This window comes from Stegodyphus dumicola, chromosome 1 (assembly GCF_044657685.1).
Source record: "Stegodyphus dumicola isolate Sdum_Otavi_A_Nest chromosome 1, ASM4465768v1".
NCBI classification, from domain to species: Eukaryota; Metazoa; Arthropoda; class Arachnida; order Araneae; family Eresidae; genus Stegodyphus; species Stegodyphus dumicola.
In genome coordinates this window covers 98,853,081-98,868,384 of record NC_140768.1, presented here as the reverse complement: position 1 = coordinate 98,868,384, position 15,304 = coordinate 98,853,081, and the positions used below count along the sequence as shown (strand labels likewise).

The 15,304-nt window shown below is 31.7% G+C and overlaps 1 protein-coding gene across 2 annotated transcripts in view; it reads left to right on the top strand.

Moving 5' to 3' along the window:
• LOC118195467 (LIM/homeobox protein Lhx3-like) overlaps window positions 1-15,101 on the top strand; it is a 259,960-nt gene extending 244,859 nt beyond the window's left edge. For both annotated transcript variants that reach the window (XM_085818097.1, XM_035366792.2), the window contains exons 4-5: window positions 1,799-2,149; window positions 10,776-15,101. In XM_085818097.1, the coding sequence (XP_085674223.1) occupies window positions 1,799-2,149; window positions 10,776-11,164 (740 nt within the window). In that variant the 3' untranslated portion in view covers window positions 11,165-15,101. The remainder of the gene's footprint in view (window positions 1-1,798; window positions 2,150-10,775) is intronic.
• Window positions 15,102-15,304: the final 203 nt, after the last annotated feature.

The following is a 15,304-nucleotide window of genomic DNA, read 5'->3' as shown; positions in this document are numbered from 1 at the left end:
AGAAGTTTTTAAATGTAAAGGCTGGCTCTTTGTTGTTATGTGTTTGCTTTTTGTAATATGGTGTAGTATGGAGGCTCATAGACGCTGGAAGTTTAGTATTAAAATTTAATTCAATTTTGACGGAACTTCTTCTATCTGTCGACAGTGTTCTTATACTGCAGAATATCAAAGTAGCTGAAGAGGTACCAGTTGCGTTGCGTTGAGAGATAGCCAGAAATAGTATTTGAAAATGGAAATTCTTTAATAGTCAGAAGTGACCACATTTTTTAGATTGGAAGATGCCTATGGGAATTTGCTTAGGGAATACCCTCTAGCTTAATCCAAAACATCATTTGGATGATAATTTTTATATTAGTAGAACGAAAGCAGAATTTGAGGAAAACATCTGACCGTGATGTGACGTGCCATTCCCATACTTGAATAAAAAAAGCTTTGGGATAAAGAAATATCTAAAAGTTCCGAAAAACCTAAGGTATTTAATTCATGTTCGGTATTTATAACGTTCTTATTCAATCGAAATTTGATTTTGGATTGCTTGTTTATAATTTGGCACGATCTTATTCGTTGTACAGTTTTATTCCATTTTATTATCAGACTGAGGATTTTTTTCTGACTTCTTCAGATTATTTCGTACGTAAGGACTATTGGGTTTTTCGAGCTCTTCTCTGAGTTCGGGAAACTGCAGGCAACTAGAGGTTATCACTTTTATGTAGCGTTATTATCTCAATATCCTGCGGTATTTTGCTCAATTCCTTTTCCTTCCAGACATTTAACATCTTCTACAACGAACCGCAATATTTTCGTATTCCGTTCTTTGGTTTTATATGTTAAGAAACCGATACAGTAATATTTCCTGGATGGTTTCATAAGTCAATATTAATGTAACTGAAAATCTTTCCATTGCATGGTTTATGTGTTCAGTAATTAATACAAGAATATTTCTGGAGGATTTCATGATTAAAATAATAATGTAATTGAAAATCTTTCTGAAGTATGGCAGAAGTATCAATTTCTATATTCAATTACTTATTTTCTTTTAAAATTCCGTAAGCACTATTATCAGTATTGCAGTGTGCAAACTATTTTTATATGCGTACAAATACGAGTATAACAGCTATAATTTCGGTCTGTTCATATAGATGTATTTCAGTCTACACTCAAAATTACTGGGAATCAGATCGTTTCAACCATTTTATGCCAGAGTAAAAAGGAAAAGGAAGGATTTAGAATGCACTAAACCCATGCCATACTTACTGCGGAAAATGCTACAATTTATAGTGTTCTCCTATTGCTATATACTGAAAACTTTTTATTACTCTAAAAAACTTTTTATTACTCGAAAAACTTTCGAGTGCTCTAAAACCGCTGTATTATTTGAATGATGATAGAAATTTACTGACTATCCAAGTAAAATTATAACTTTGTCAGAACTGAGAGAATACCATATTTTTATCTTCTAAGAATTACATGCATTTCTTATTAAGAAAAATTGATTGATATATATGACAGCAAACTATGTTGTTAAAAACTGTAGCCAAGACATTTAGCAGCATAGCTTCTGATGTCAGTAAATAATAAATATGATTAATTTTTATTTCAACAAAAATGCCATACAAGTTTGCGAACTTCTAACATATACTTTGCATGAAAATTTAGCTGGTAAATGAGTTATTAGGAACTTAATTATTTTTCAGTTTGTCAATTAATTTTTGTAAGGTGTATAGCGAGTGAATGTGTAACAACAATTTATGGGGCTGACTTGTGACCGTCGTTAACGACTTTGCATGTTCCAGAACAGAGGGGACAACGAAGCGGCCGCGGACCACCATCACCGCGAAACAGTTGGAGACACTGAAAACCGCCTACAACAATAGTCCGAAACCAGCCCGACACGTCCGAGAGCAGCTCAGCCAGGATACGGGGCTGGACATGCGAGTCGTCCAGGTCTGGTTCCAGAACAGAAGAGCCAAAGAGAAACGCCTCAAGAAAGACGCAGGCAAGAGTCGCTGGGGAGAATACTTCCGAAATGGCCACCTCAAACAAGCCGTTGCGTCCGGTAGTGGACCCCCTACCTCACCGGACAGTAGCATTGACAGGGGTGGTGACGACTCGTTAGAAATTGATCTACGGTCACACAAAGATTACAGAGGTAAGCAGATGATTGTATACTGCACTATTTTTCAGACTTTTGCACCAGAGGTGATATTAGTCTCAAAACCTTCCTTTTTCGTCCGTACCACTTTTCAAATGTTGCCATCAAATATTGTCATCGTGTATTATTTTAAAAAATAATAGACTCAATTAAAAAAGTATATGTAAACCCAAATAAAAAGATGTTGCTCCCAAATGTTATCTATGTATTACTTTTAAAGAAATAATACAGCAAATGTAAAAAATACGTATGGCAACGTTCAATACTTTATCAAGAATTATAAAGCTGGTATAAAATGTTTTTAATTTGCATGCGGCAGTTTCTTGCCACTTGGCGAAGAGCAATGTTTATTTTAAAAATTTAATCTGCTTTTACTGATTAATAAACTAAGCCACTGCAAAGCAACAAACGCAGTTCTTTATCTTTGTTATTAATTACCAGCTGGACCTGTGATGTGAAATGATTTTAGCTGGATTTATTAAAACTTTTGATAACGTTAATAATCTTTTTCTTATATTAACTATTTTAAGCGGCTGTTCGCGCCATTAGCTATTTATCAGGAAAGTGAAACGGACAACAAAAGTGATTCGACGTAAAAGGAAGGTTCAAGAATGATAGCTCTTCTGGGCTAAAAAATGTATGGCAACGGTTAATATTGTATCAAAATGTATAGCAACGCTTATTGCTCTACTATGTATATGCCGTTCTTAAAAAATTTGCGATTTTGCTGTTAAATTTTATGTGGTGTAAGTGCAAAGAAAGTAATGTTTAGTAATAAAATTAAGGACAAGAAAAAGTGTCAGCAGGAGTGAGTCCAAACACAGATAGATAATATCTGCAAACAATATCTATAACAAAAGAATTACTGTAAAAAGAAGTTTTCATTCAGAAGGTTATGGAATAAAATATTGGTGTGCTTATCTGAGAAGCTCTTTGATTGTCCTTTAATGAACGTTTTAAACTGATTCGAATATACTTCTATAGGAAAAATCATATGATTTATTCGAATCCAAGATGTTTTTACTAGCTACTGAAGCTGGGACCATCGAAAAATACTTGAATAAATTATACGTAGCAGAGCTCCAATTATCCGAATACCAGTTATTTGGAACTCAATTTATCTGCATTTCTTGCTCTTTTTTCATTTTTTAGACGAAGTGAAATTAAACTTGCTTTTAATTTATTTATGCATTTTGAATTGTTTATTTGATTTAAATAAAGTAAAAGTTAACATTCTATTATATATAAATGTACGTATCTAAAATATTATTAGATGAATTTAGCTTAACGTGTACGGCATGTAGGTTAGCCTAAAATGTTCCCTGTATATGTAGCTTAAGATCTTTGCTAGAAAAGAAATTATCTATTGTAGCTCATAAACTTGTTGCCTTTTCTTTCCCCTTCGCTCTCTTTTTGTCCGTGAGTCATTGCTTGGACATAATAAGTGTTTCTTTTCGCTACCTTTTGATGATCATCAACGAGCTCGGTTCGCATTCCAGTTACGCACCTCAACAGGCGCAAAGGAACGCAGCTCGCATTACAAATTTATGACTGACAGATATTGCGCGTATTTGGGAAAAAAAAAAACTGGTTAATCTCACAGTCAGCCGAAAGGTTAAGATGTATTAAACAAAATAGTAATATTATGTTGACTCTCTTTCCACCCAAGGGAAATTTTATTTTACAATATGAGAGAAATTAGTAACATGAGAGTAATATAAAACATGGAATTAGCACCTTAAGTAACATGAGAGAACTTAGAAACTCTCCGTTAGTCTGTTGATGAAAGACATGTCGTTGTTTGCGTGTGAATTTTTATTCTCCAGGATAAAATGTAATATTTTCCCCTACTTACATAGTGTAACATTTTGCATTTTCGCATACATTACATAATTAACATTTGCATAATGTTAATCACGTGCTTTACATTAGATATGTGTTTGACACAAGGGGGAAAAAACAGTTATCCAGACGGGTTGTGATTTCAGTTTACGGATGTACGTAGGTTTGTTTGCAAAGAATGATGGGAAAATATAGTCAGTTTATTTAAATACAGCAAACAAAAACTAAGTTATCGAATAAATTTACTAAATTATTTCCTTTCAAGTGCCAGTTTTTAATAAACTGATGATTTTAAAGAAAAATAATAAATATGAAATTAATAAATAAAATGATATTATTAAATAAAAATATGAAAGCTTTCAGAATTTATATTACACCCAAAGGGGCTCTTTTTTAAACGTTTCGTGTGTTACCTTTATTTATTCAACATCATGTTCTTCGCACTTAAACCATAAAATTCAATTCAACAGCAGTATCCCAAAATATTTAAAAAGAGCGTATGTTTAGAATTTCCGATACAGTCTCGCACGCTAGAGATAAAATTGTTTTTCTTTTTCGTACAATGGTGCCAATGCTCGCTTTGAAATCGTTGAGTTTGTTAATCAAACATTCGTTAAAAGTTTTACAAAATATGGATTGGATTGGATTATTCAGTTATGGCAAAGCACACGAGGGCTATCTGCCTAAAGGGAGGGATACCTTTATAAGGGAAACTGGCTCGTATACACGTTATACATGGGGAAAACCACGAAAACACCCATGCAGCCAGCCCGTTCGCGGGATTCGAACCTCGGACCGAGCTACCAGTGTTCAGCGTCTTTACCGCTCGGCCACTGGTCGGCTTTACAAAATATGAAATAGATAATAAAACAAATTCCAAATTTGAGTTTCTAATTGCCCATATTCGAGTGGAGGACTACTTTATTCAAAATTTCATGTCTCTAGGTACCGTTGTTTTTTCACAATATAATAAATATAATATCTTCATGCAGCTTCTTCATTATTTAATTTCTTTAAATCTAATATTTGGTGGCAGCAATGTGAAAAGTAAAACGCCATTTTACAGTGGACGACGCAAAATGAAATTAATAGCCCTTCTGAGCAAATTCCCCTTTGTGCTAAAAATATTCAATTTTTCGAAAATTTGAAGTTGAAAGTTTTCCTTAGAAAAATTATCCACAGAGGCGTTTAATCTCTTTCGGAGCTTTGGGGTATCCAGATAACAGGAAAAATAAAAAGTAAAAAAACTGATTGAGGAAAAAATTACGTGAAAATTATGAACAATTATGCTAAAATAGCCGGAAAATAATAAAACAGAATATTTCTGACTAATAGACGTTTGCGTATGGATATAAATTAATAAAACTAATGAACCAACCTTGTAGAAAAGGATTCCTTTTTATACTTAGAAGCACACCATTGACTTTTCGTCAAGTGGCATCATTGCTGTTTTAACCGAAAAGAGAAACTAAAAGATATTTATATATGCATATTTTTAAAAGCACATAATATTACTTATCGAACAATTGTAAAATAGCATCATTTTCAAACTAACATGTACCAAAAACTGTAAATTGCTTTAGAAAAGAAAAAGAGGAAAGACTCCCTAGTGTCTCTTATAGGATAATATACATCCACCTTTAAGTAAAATGGATTAACAATATGATTTTACTTTAAATATTATTTATCTTCTACAAAATTATCTTATATAATAAAATATCATTCATCTCATATAAAATTTTCAAATGTAATAAGACATTAGTTATCCTCTACAAAAATATGAAATATAAAGTAAATTTATTATACTTTTTCTTCAAATTTAAGCATACTTAAATGCAAATCGAAAGCCTCTTTGATTAAAATTAATTATTTTATGATAGTTTAAAGACTAGCCATATTAACTTTCACATAAATTAATTGGGATAATATCTAGTAATAAATTAGTTAGATAAAAAAAATCATTAAAATTTTATAAGAAAAGCCCATCTTTGAATTTTCGCAGATGCTCTAGTCCTAATGATCTATAAAGCATACTAACTAGCGTCAATGAAACAGAAATTAGGGCTTTCATTTTTAAACCAAACTTTCTAGATTATATTAACTCTCAGCTTAAAATAACATACTGTAAATTTTATATATTAAGAGCATTAGAATTTTTTTTCTTTTAATATACATGAGATTTTAGATCGCAAACTGGAGACTAGAATTTGTTAATTAGCACTGCTAATGTATGGCTTTTACTGTCATGTCTTCATTTGATTCCATGAGGCCTGCAATTAGAGCTTTGTAAATTTGTATAAAACTGTTTACTCGTTTCTACTGTAGCTTTGGATAGCTCTAGATCGTTTAAACGGTTGTTCGATCATCGAATTCTAGTCTCCTAGCCTACAAATAAAGTTAAAGCGGTGACTGTGGTTTCTGTAAAATTTGACGACGGAGAACAAGAATCTGGTGATCAGGGTAAACTTTATATTTAGATCCTGAATATTCTTAATAAATCATGAAGTTCCCAAAATAGCTTTGGCGCACTTGTTTTGGAATCTTTGAAACATTAGTTCTAGCAGCATCTGCGGCTTTTTGGAGAAAGAGACCTTTAATGCACCTTGTGGAACCATTATTCATTTATTCATATAATAAATGAATTTTGGAATCACATAAAGGCCATTCACATAAAGGCCATTTACATAAATAGGAATCTGAAACTGAATGCATTCCTATTCACGAGTGCCAGTCATTATGCTTCTGACTGATACATTTCAGTACTCTGTGAGGATTTTATATGCAGTAAAGACGTAAAGCGATGCTGTCGGGCCAGTAAACCTATATGCAAGAATGATAGCAGTCTTTTGAGGGAAAAGGGGAGAATATGTGAATTCCGATGAAATCAATAATAATGTTACCTGAATTTTTCACCTTCTGAAGCTCATTGTGAATGTATGTAGAGCACAGCCGCAGCTAACAGTCCAGATTTATGATCCTTATTAATTACTGAATTTTTAGATACTTTAAAATACTAAGGATAACCCTCACTTTTTAGTTTTTTATTAATAAAATCTGAATTAAAAATTTTATGAAAAATGGCAGAAATTACTATGATCAACAACAATTTTCTAGGCTATCAGTATGCCCACGCGCACAACTCGTTTTATTTATATTAGATGCGTAAATCAAAGTATTTAAAGAGAGGTCTAAAAACATACTTTATATCAGCATTTTTTAAACCTTTCTTAAGTGGAAACCACTTTTATTGTTAGAAGCATTGTTAGTTCACGTCTAGTGTAATTCCCAACCAGTGAGTGAAATAGTGAAATTCGCTTCCAGCCAGCGAGTCAGTGACTAATGCAGCGTTTCTCGAACTTTTTTCAAGTTAGGACCACTTTTATAAACTAGAATGTTCTGCGGACTTTCGAAAGCAGTTTCTTAGCGTATGCTATTACCAGTGTACTTATACTTTTAAAATACAATTCATTAAAATTCATTTAATATTATATGCAATTACGTTAATAGGAGAAATGATATTAATAGTAATAGTATAAGGTAATAGAAAAAAATGTTCCATTTGTTTTTAATAATTCAAAACTATACGAGTCTGGATAATCTTTATCTTATTAAATAAAAATTGACGCTTAAATTATTGAGATGGATAAGCCTGCTGTTTCTTACTTAGCAGTTCTGTTTGGACGCATGCTAGTAAGAAGCACCCCAGTCATAGTGCTTTAAATCCCCCGTTTTTTGCTAAAACTAGAGTGAAAAGACCGTAGAGATGGTAACCGGCAATAAATTTCATAAAATATCAGTCATGGGAGAAAATGTGATAGACGATTGCTACATGTAATATCCAGATTATGAGACGTCAGCTTTAATGTAGTATACTCAGTGAATTCGATTTTTTTTTTTTTTTTTTTTTTCTGTTTTGGAAATCGTAAAGGACCAATAGGGCAAGTTTCGAAAACCACATATTGAGAAACGCTGCTCTATATCATTAAATTAATATTCTTAAGTACTAATAACAATTATTTCTTATTTCTCTATATATCATGTAAGAGCACTAAACTTAAACTTACCGGATTGTTTAGATTAAACTCGTGAATAAATGACAGCTAAACATTACTTATCTTTTGTAAAGAAGTCTTATGGTAAAATAGGAAACTAAAAGTATGTTATTTCAAAAGATGACATATGTGATGTAAGGCGAGCATGTTGTCCAATGAGAAGTAAACGTGACAGACGTGGAAAATTGAGACAAACGTTGTGCTCTCGCCGTCACGAAACCTCTCGGGCTTCTCGCAACCCAAGTACTTTTTCTTTGCTCCTTCCTTTTCACTCGTATTTTATTGCTTTTGAGGGGTTTCTAAAGTTTACGGAAGTGAAAGGGAGTAGAGTAGGGCTTCCTTTTCAAGGTTCCTCCTGAGCAAACAAGGGGTCTACCCTCTCTCATACTTGGTGAAATGCTTTTTGACTCTTGGGAAGTCCCTCAAAAGATAGATCAGTTGTCTGTGTTTGTACAAGCATCACAATCTTTGCAAACTTTCAGGTACTCATGTTTCAGTTTTTAAATGTTGTTTCAAAACATTTTTCAAGTAGCAATTAGTATAATCATTTAGCTTTATGCAAAGTATTTGAAAAGATATGCGAATATTCATCATACAAAATTTAATATTATCCCTTTTTCTTCTTCTAGAGTTTATTCTGCTTAAACAAGTACTTCTAATATTTATTCTAACTAAACTAAGCTTGCATTTACTGTAAAAATTGCAAAAATCTGAAAAGAATAATTTACATTTCGTACAGCAAATGAGTCATAAAATTAAAACACATAAATAAAATGTAACACTTCAATAGGACTGAAATATGATTGCTTTGGATATGCTAATTAATTATAATGTTTTCTAATTTTTATATAATTAAAAAGAATATATGTTTTTATAGGATAGCAGTTCATTTCTTCCATTCTGAAGAAAGCCTCTGGTTCAAAGTTAGAAACTTAAATTAGATTTACTGCTTTTAAAATTTCAGAAGTTGAATGTATTGTATCATCATTAAATCATATAGAAATCAAAACTGATGACATCTTTTATTACATTTAACAGCTTGATATTACTATAGTTCTTTAATAAGTTTTTAATTATACAGAAAATATCGCCTTTGAAAGATGTCAATATACATTTTATTTATTTTTTATTTTAGTCTTTCTTACGTTGAATTTTCCAAAAGTAGGCTGTATTGTATTAGATTTGCATTTCATTAGTAGTAAGGGCTGTATAAAATCTCACCTGTGAAAGATGTCAATATAAACTTTATTTATCTATTTTAGTCTTTTAAACTCTTACGTATAATTTTCCAAATGTCTTGTGGGCATTTTATTAGATTTGCTTTTCATTAGTAATGGGCACTGTATGAAATCTCCCTTGTGAAAGATATCAATATAAATTTTATGTATTTCTTTATTTTAATCTTTTAAACGCTTACGCAGAGTTTTCCAAAAGTCTTTTCGTTAGTAATGGGCACTACTAACGAAGAAGGGTCTGGTCTTTCAGGATATCTACTGTCAATAGCAAATAATTTATAGCAAACATGTGAATCGTTACAGAAAACTATTTAAAAAAATTTAGTCCATTTTTAATTTTATAACATATTAAACGGGCTTCGAATCAAAATTACAAAGTAACAAAGTTATATGCTGTAGAAATGCTAAGCTGCAAGCACGTATAATATCCTTCCTAACTGTACAAAATACAAAACAACGAAATGAGCCGTTCAGAAAAAAGAACAATTTGGAAAATATCGTCAAAAGTAAATTATATATTGTAACCTAGCAAAGTTAAAACAATATCTAACAAAATCAAGTCTACTAATATTAAATCGCGTTTAACTCTGCCGCCTACAACAGATTCGTAATTATCACAACTACCATTTCTTTTCTTTTCGTTCATTTTATGTGAAAGCATTTCAGAAATATAAATAACAAATATACTGGTATTATTAAAACAGTCTCATTTTCTATGTCTGCGGGATTCTGTAAAACTCTTATTTTTATCCAGTTTACATAAAATTTTCCATAATTTCTCTTTATGTTTAGGCGAGTCTCTTTAATTTGAGGTTATATTAATTATTAAACATTAAGTAAGTAAAATGTTTTTCTCAAAATTAAAACTCAAACTTTCTCAAGATTAAAGACAATCGTACTTTGTTGAATTTTCAGCAATAATAGTGGCGTGACGCTCGTGGCCACTACTATTGCTGATCGTGGCGTGACGCTCACATGGAATACTAACTGTTACTCAACGAATACTCAAATATGCGATATTATTACAGTAAATTATGTTTATTAATATCTTTACAAAGAAAGTTTGGCAGCAATCTCGCAAAAGAAAAAAATTTCCCAGCAGGTAACATTTTTGACATCTGAACAATGTCTTAGCTGTTGTGACGTCATCATTATCTATAAGCGTTATAGCAATTCATATTCCTCAAACATCTTCGCAAAAAAGTAAATCTCTCCAAATTGGAACTTATCACTGAGTTTCTGTACATGAGGTTTCCCATTCCTTGAGTTATTTGAAGGTGCTACAACAGTGCTAAAATTTTTAGTGTTCAAGCTAGAATAATTTGAGTACCCACGTATTTATAAAAGTAAGGAATGAATCTTATTCCGAATGATGGCAAAGCCTCGCTTCCTTACTGAAGTGCGTATAAATATTAAATAATAATAAGAATTTTTTTTTTTTTAATTTTTTTTATTATGTTCGTATTTAAAAGGCTTCCTTGTTTTTTCCTTTAGATGACGACCTACGGGAGCCATATGGTACTCCAATGGGTAATTCTCAACTCGGCGAGACAGACTCTTCCATGCGGCCCTCGCCGCCCCCTGCAAATGGAATCAACTATCTAGGTTCCGGGGGTCACGGCTACCCTGGACCGGGGACGCCCCCTTACCTGGCGGGCAGTCACAGCCCTTACCCGCCATCCTACTACGGAGATGCCTATCACCACCCTCAGAACGGCCATCTATCGGCGCTACCGCCGCCACGGCTTTTAGGGGTGCCCCAGCCCACGGACCTGAGCGGGGGCGCCCGGAACTTAGCTTTTCCCGAGTTTCCGCCGAGCCCCGCATCATGGCTCGACGAAGTGGAAGGGGGAGGAGTTCCGCCCTCCTCTGCCCAATATTGAGGAGAGTCAAGAGGGTTAAATGAAAGCAATGATTGGCCTGCGAACCGGATGTCTGGGAAGTTGCAGAGAGCGCGACCTTCCCGTCGTGGTTTCCTGTGCGGTCAGATTATTTGCATGTAAACGTCAGAGGAGTCGCAATTAACAGATGAGACCATGATCTGTGGTTTGAATTTGGTGTCTTTCAGCTGACAATTAACGTCAAAGATAAGAACATTTAGTCTGAGCCGTGTAATAGCTTTTAAATTTGACTGAAGTGATTAAAGTTAATTTTTACGTCCACTAAATATATTCATTAGAACGCCATGTTAATTTTTCTGTTCGGTACATTATTGCGCACCTTTTAATATTACTCATCTTGGCATTTGTCATCAAATGCTAACTAAAAAGCTTTTTTTCTCTGTTAATTTTTCCTTGTATCAAGAACCATACAATATACGAAAAGAACCATTTCTTATCTTAAATGGCATCGTGTTATCAAAAAGTAACTTTCGTGCATCCAATAACGGTTCTGTTCAGTCGACACCGCGCAAAACACGCTATTGAAAATTAAGTTTTATTTACATAGCATGTCTACAAAGAAGTTTAAAACTTAATGTTGTATTCATAAGAAACTAATGATAAATAAAATATTTTTATGTTTAATTGACATATTACTTGAACATTGCAGAATGAAATTTGTATCACAGAGTTAAACCGCAGAAATGTGTTCTTTTTGAGCTTAGAGAAAGACTTTCCGTTTTAGTCAACATTTCATAAAACACAAAAGGAAGAAATAGCTACCTCCTTTTGTAGTGATTCTTACACTGATTTCAGTGCTTGATACATTCTGCGAGACATTTAACACTATTTATCATCAGACTCCAAAAATCTTTATAGTTGCCATATTATTTTATTTAAAAAATCAGGTACCTTGTTAACTACAGTAGGCGCCGTTTAATGTGATTACATTCGTCCACGGCTGTTTTGATAACATTAAATGATGAAAAAATAGATATGAAATTTAATTAATTTAATATAAATACAACTAAAAGCATATAAATAGGCACTTTCACGGCATTTTAATCAGGAAAATGAGAAAGCTTATCAATAATAAACTTATCATAAAGTCTTTAACGCAAACTAATTTTAAAAAGGTTGACCAAAATCGAAACGAAGACATTTTGCCACCTAAACCCTTTCTTGGGGATATTTTTCTGGAACTATGTAATTTTTATAATGCATTTTAAACTTATCTGGCGAGTTTTCTGTCTATTTGGCTACTTTACTTCAGTTTAAAAAATTTATTCTTTAGTATTTTGATAACGTTAACAAAATTATTGAGCACAATAATCGATATATTTTCCATGTTTTCGCGTAGAAAAGGGTGGAACTTCGGCAATTCGATAACATTAACCGGGATCACATTAAGTGGCGTCTACTGTATATAGTTTTAATGAAAATGCAACATGAAATCGTATACTTTTTCTCTAGATATTCTATATATGATTTGCTAAAAACATAAAGCTCATTCTAACCTAAAATTTTCGAATTTTATAAGGTTTCTTTTTCTCTTATTAAAAACATTAGTTTGGTAATTCAATTCCGTGACATTAAAGGCTAAAGTTTTATAAGAAAAACTCAGTTTAAAACTTTTAAGTTTATTGAAAATCTCAGTTAAATTCTTTGAAATAAAAAAATACAATTACCGCATGCATGAAAGTGAAGCTCAATGTATGGGAACTAAGAGGAAACCATGACGGAAGGAGGCTATACTGTACAAATAAATGAGATATTCTAACTGTGCTACCAAGGCTAGCAAAAAGAAGGAAATTACAAAACGTGACTCACCACGCTTCTCCCAACATTTCAACGTAGGGACCCATATTAATCGAAATAAGTTTTAATGTGTAAAAAGAAAATGAAGATAAATCACTTATTCGTCGAAGGAAACAGGAATAACATTGTATTTATTTTGATTTGTGTACAGACAATGGAGGAGAGCTTCATACTTCGTTGTGACCAGTGAATGCATATTTTATCTGTGGACATAATTTTCATGTTTTGTTCGATTATGTGTATGCCAATCTTGCTGCATCTTGCAAAGAGACAGCTTTCTCCGTTGAAACATGTATTCGAAAAGAAATCTTCACGAAATAATAATGTTAATATTTAATGAAGAATTATATTTATAAGCGTGAAATTTTATTAGAATTTTTGTACCCTAATATTATTACCATATTTTATTTTAAACATGTTTTTACACACTTCATAGTAAATATTACTTTTTGAGCTTCCTCCAGTGATCTAGCAATATATATTTAATTATGTTCAACTACAACATAATCTATGCAACATTGGTAAGAATCAGAGCCTTCAATACTACTTATTTCAAAATTTAAGCGAGTGGTCTCAAAACTGCATGAGGGCCGATTCATTAATCTGAAAACAGCTGACGGATCAAATTTAATTTTTTTAATAAACTGAAAAAATTATTAATAATTTTTTTTTTTTAAATTTAACTTCGTTTAGGAAATATTTATTGAAATAATGTTGTAGAAGAAAAAAATTGAAATTTATATTTTTCTTTTGGAAATCTATAGTTTGTTGACTAAAAGATATTTTTATTGATTACACTTTGCAGTGCAAGGAGAGCTAAATATTAATTCTTAGACTGACATTTATTTCAAATATTTCTAATATGTTTAAATAATCATTAAATAATTTACCTTAATTTGAACTAAACAAATTATGAAAACTTTCTAAGTTTTCAGAGAAAATTTGTCGCGTGGGACAAAACTTTGAGACGCTATCTTATTATTAGATTTTCCTTCAACGCATAAATAAAAATATATATGTCTGTATGCAAATAATTAAACACCTTTATATCTTACCACACTTTGACCCTTGGTGGCATTTCGATTCTGATAATATTCTTTGCCTTCGAGAGAAATTATTTGAATTTATCTTCATCAACGGATTGTAGATGCTCGTCGGTCAATCTGGTTCTTTTAAAATTTCAACCCTGAAAATAAAATCCGTTCAAATATAAATGTATTCCCAAACAAAGGGATTATTCTTAGTGCAACAATTCTGAGCTTATTTACTTTTTGAAGACTAAACGTTAATAAAATCTACGTCTTCATATATTTTAATAAGATTTATATCACATTGTCTAGTGCGTTATTCTATGTGCTTTTAATGGAAATTAAAATAACGTAAATTCGGACTTCAAATAACTAAAATCTTGAAACCTTTAAAACACTGTATTTACAAAAAGTACGTAATTGAAAGGTCTTCGCCAGTCGTCAGCTAGAGACCACTGATTTCAGACATTTGATTACGTCATCAATTCATTTAAAACGTTTCATTTAAATACTACAACACATCGGTTTATAAATAAATATGATATATAAATAAAGTAACACAATATAAAAATCGTTTATCATGCTTTTTTAATCCATAATTCTTTATTTTTTGCACAGAAATACCACAGGTTAAGCTATTAAAACTTAATATGTTGCCTTAAGCGGACATGTGATATATCGACTGGCGAAATGCAACTATTTAGGGACAAAGGTTATTACGGTAAAACTTTTTCAAAATAAAAGTATATTCTAAATTCTTTTTTTCATTTAAAATAGACAGCTTGTAGATTATATAAAACACATAGTTGAAAACATATCATTTAAGAATAAAAAGTAGTATTTTACATTTTACTTAAAAAGAAAAAATATTAAACATAAATTAATAAAATGTTTTGAAAATCATAGAAAAAAATGGTTAAAAATGGTTTATTAAATTTTTAATATATCCAAAACTAATGATCATAAATTTTATATCCTGCTTAGTTTCAAAGAAATAGTTAAGATAAACAACTGTGGAAAATTTAAACCTTCTAGGCTGAATAGTTTTCAAGAAAAGTGTACCGAAAGTTAAAAAAAAACACGTTTTGAGAAAAGCTGAAAAAACAATTTAAGCACTAATAATTTATAAAAAAAAAACATTTTAACATTTTCCTGCAACTTAGCCATCTTGAACTGGCATTTAGTTATTTTTGTTTTATTAACTTAAGTTTTTTTCTAGCCATTTTAGAAAGCTTTTGGTAAGCGAGATGGGCCTCACGAATTCTATCGCAATCTATTTTCGCAAAAACTTTACCGT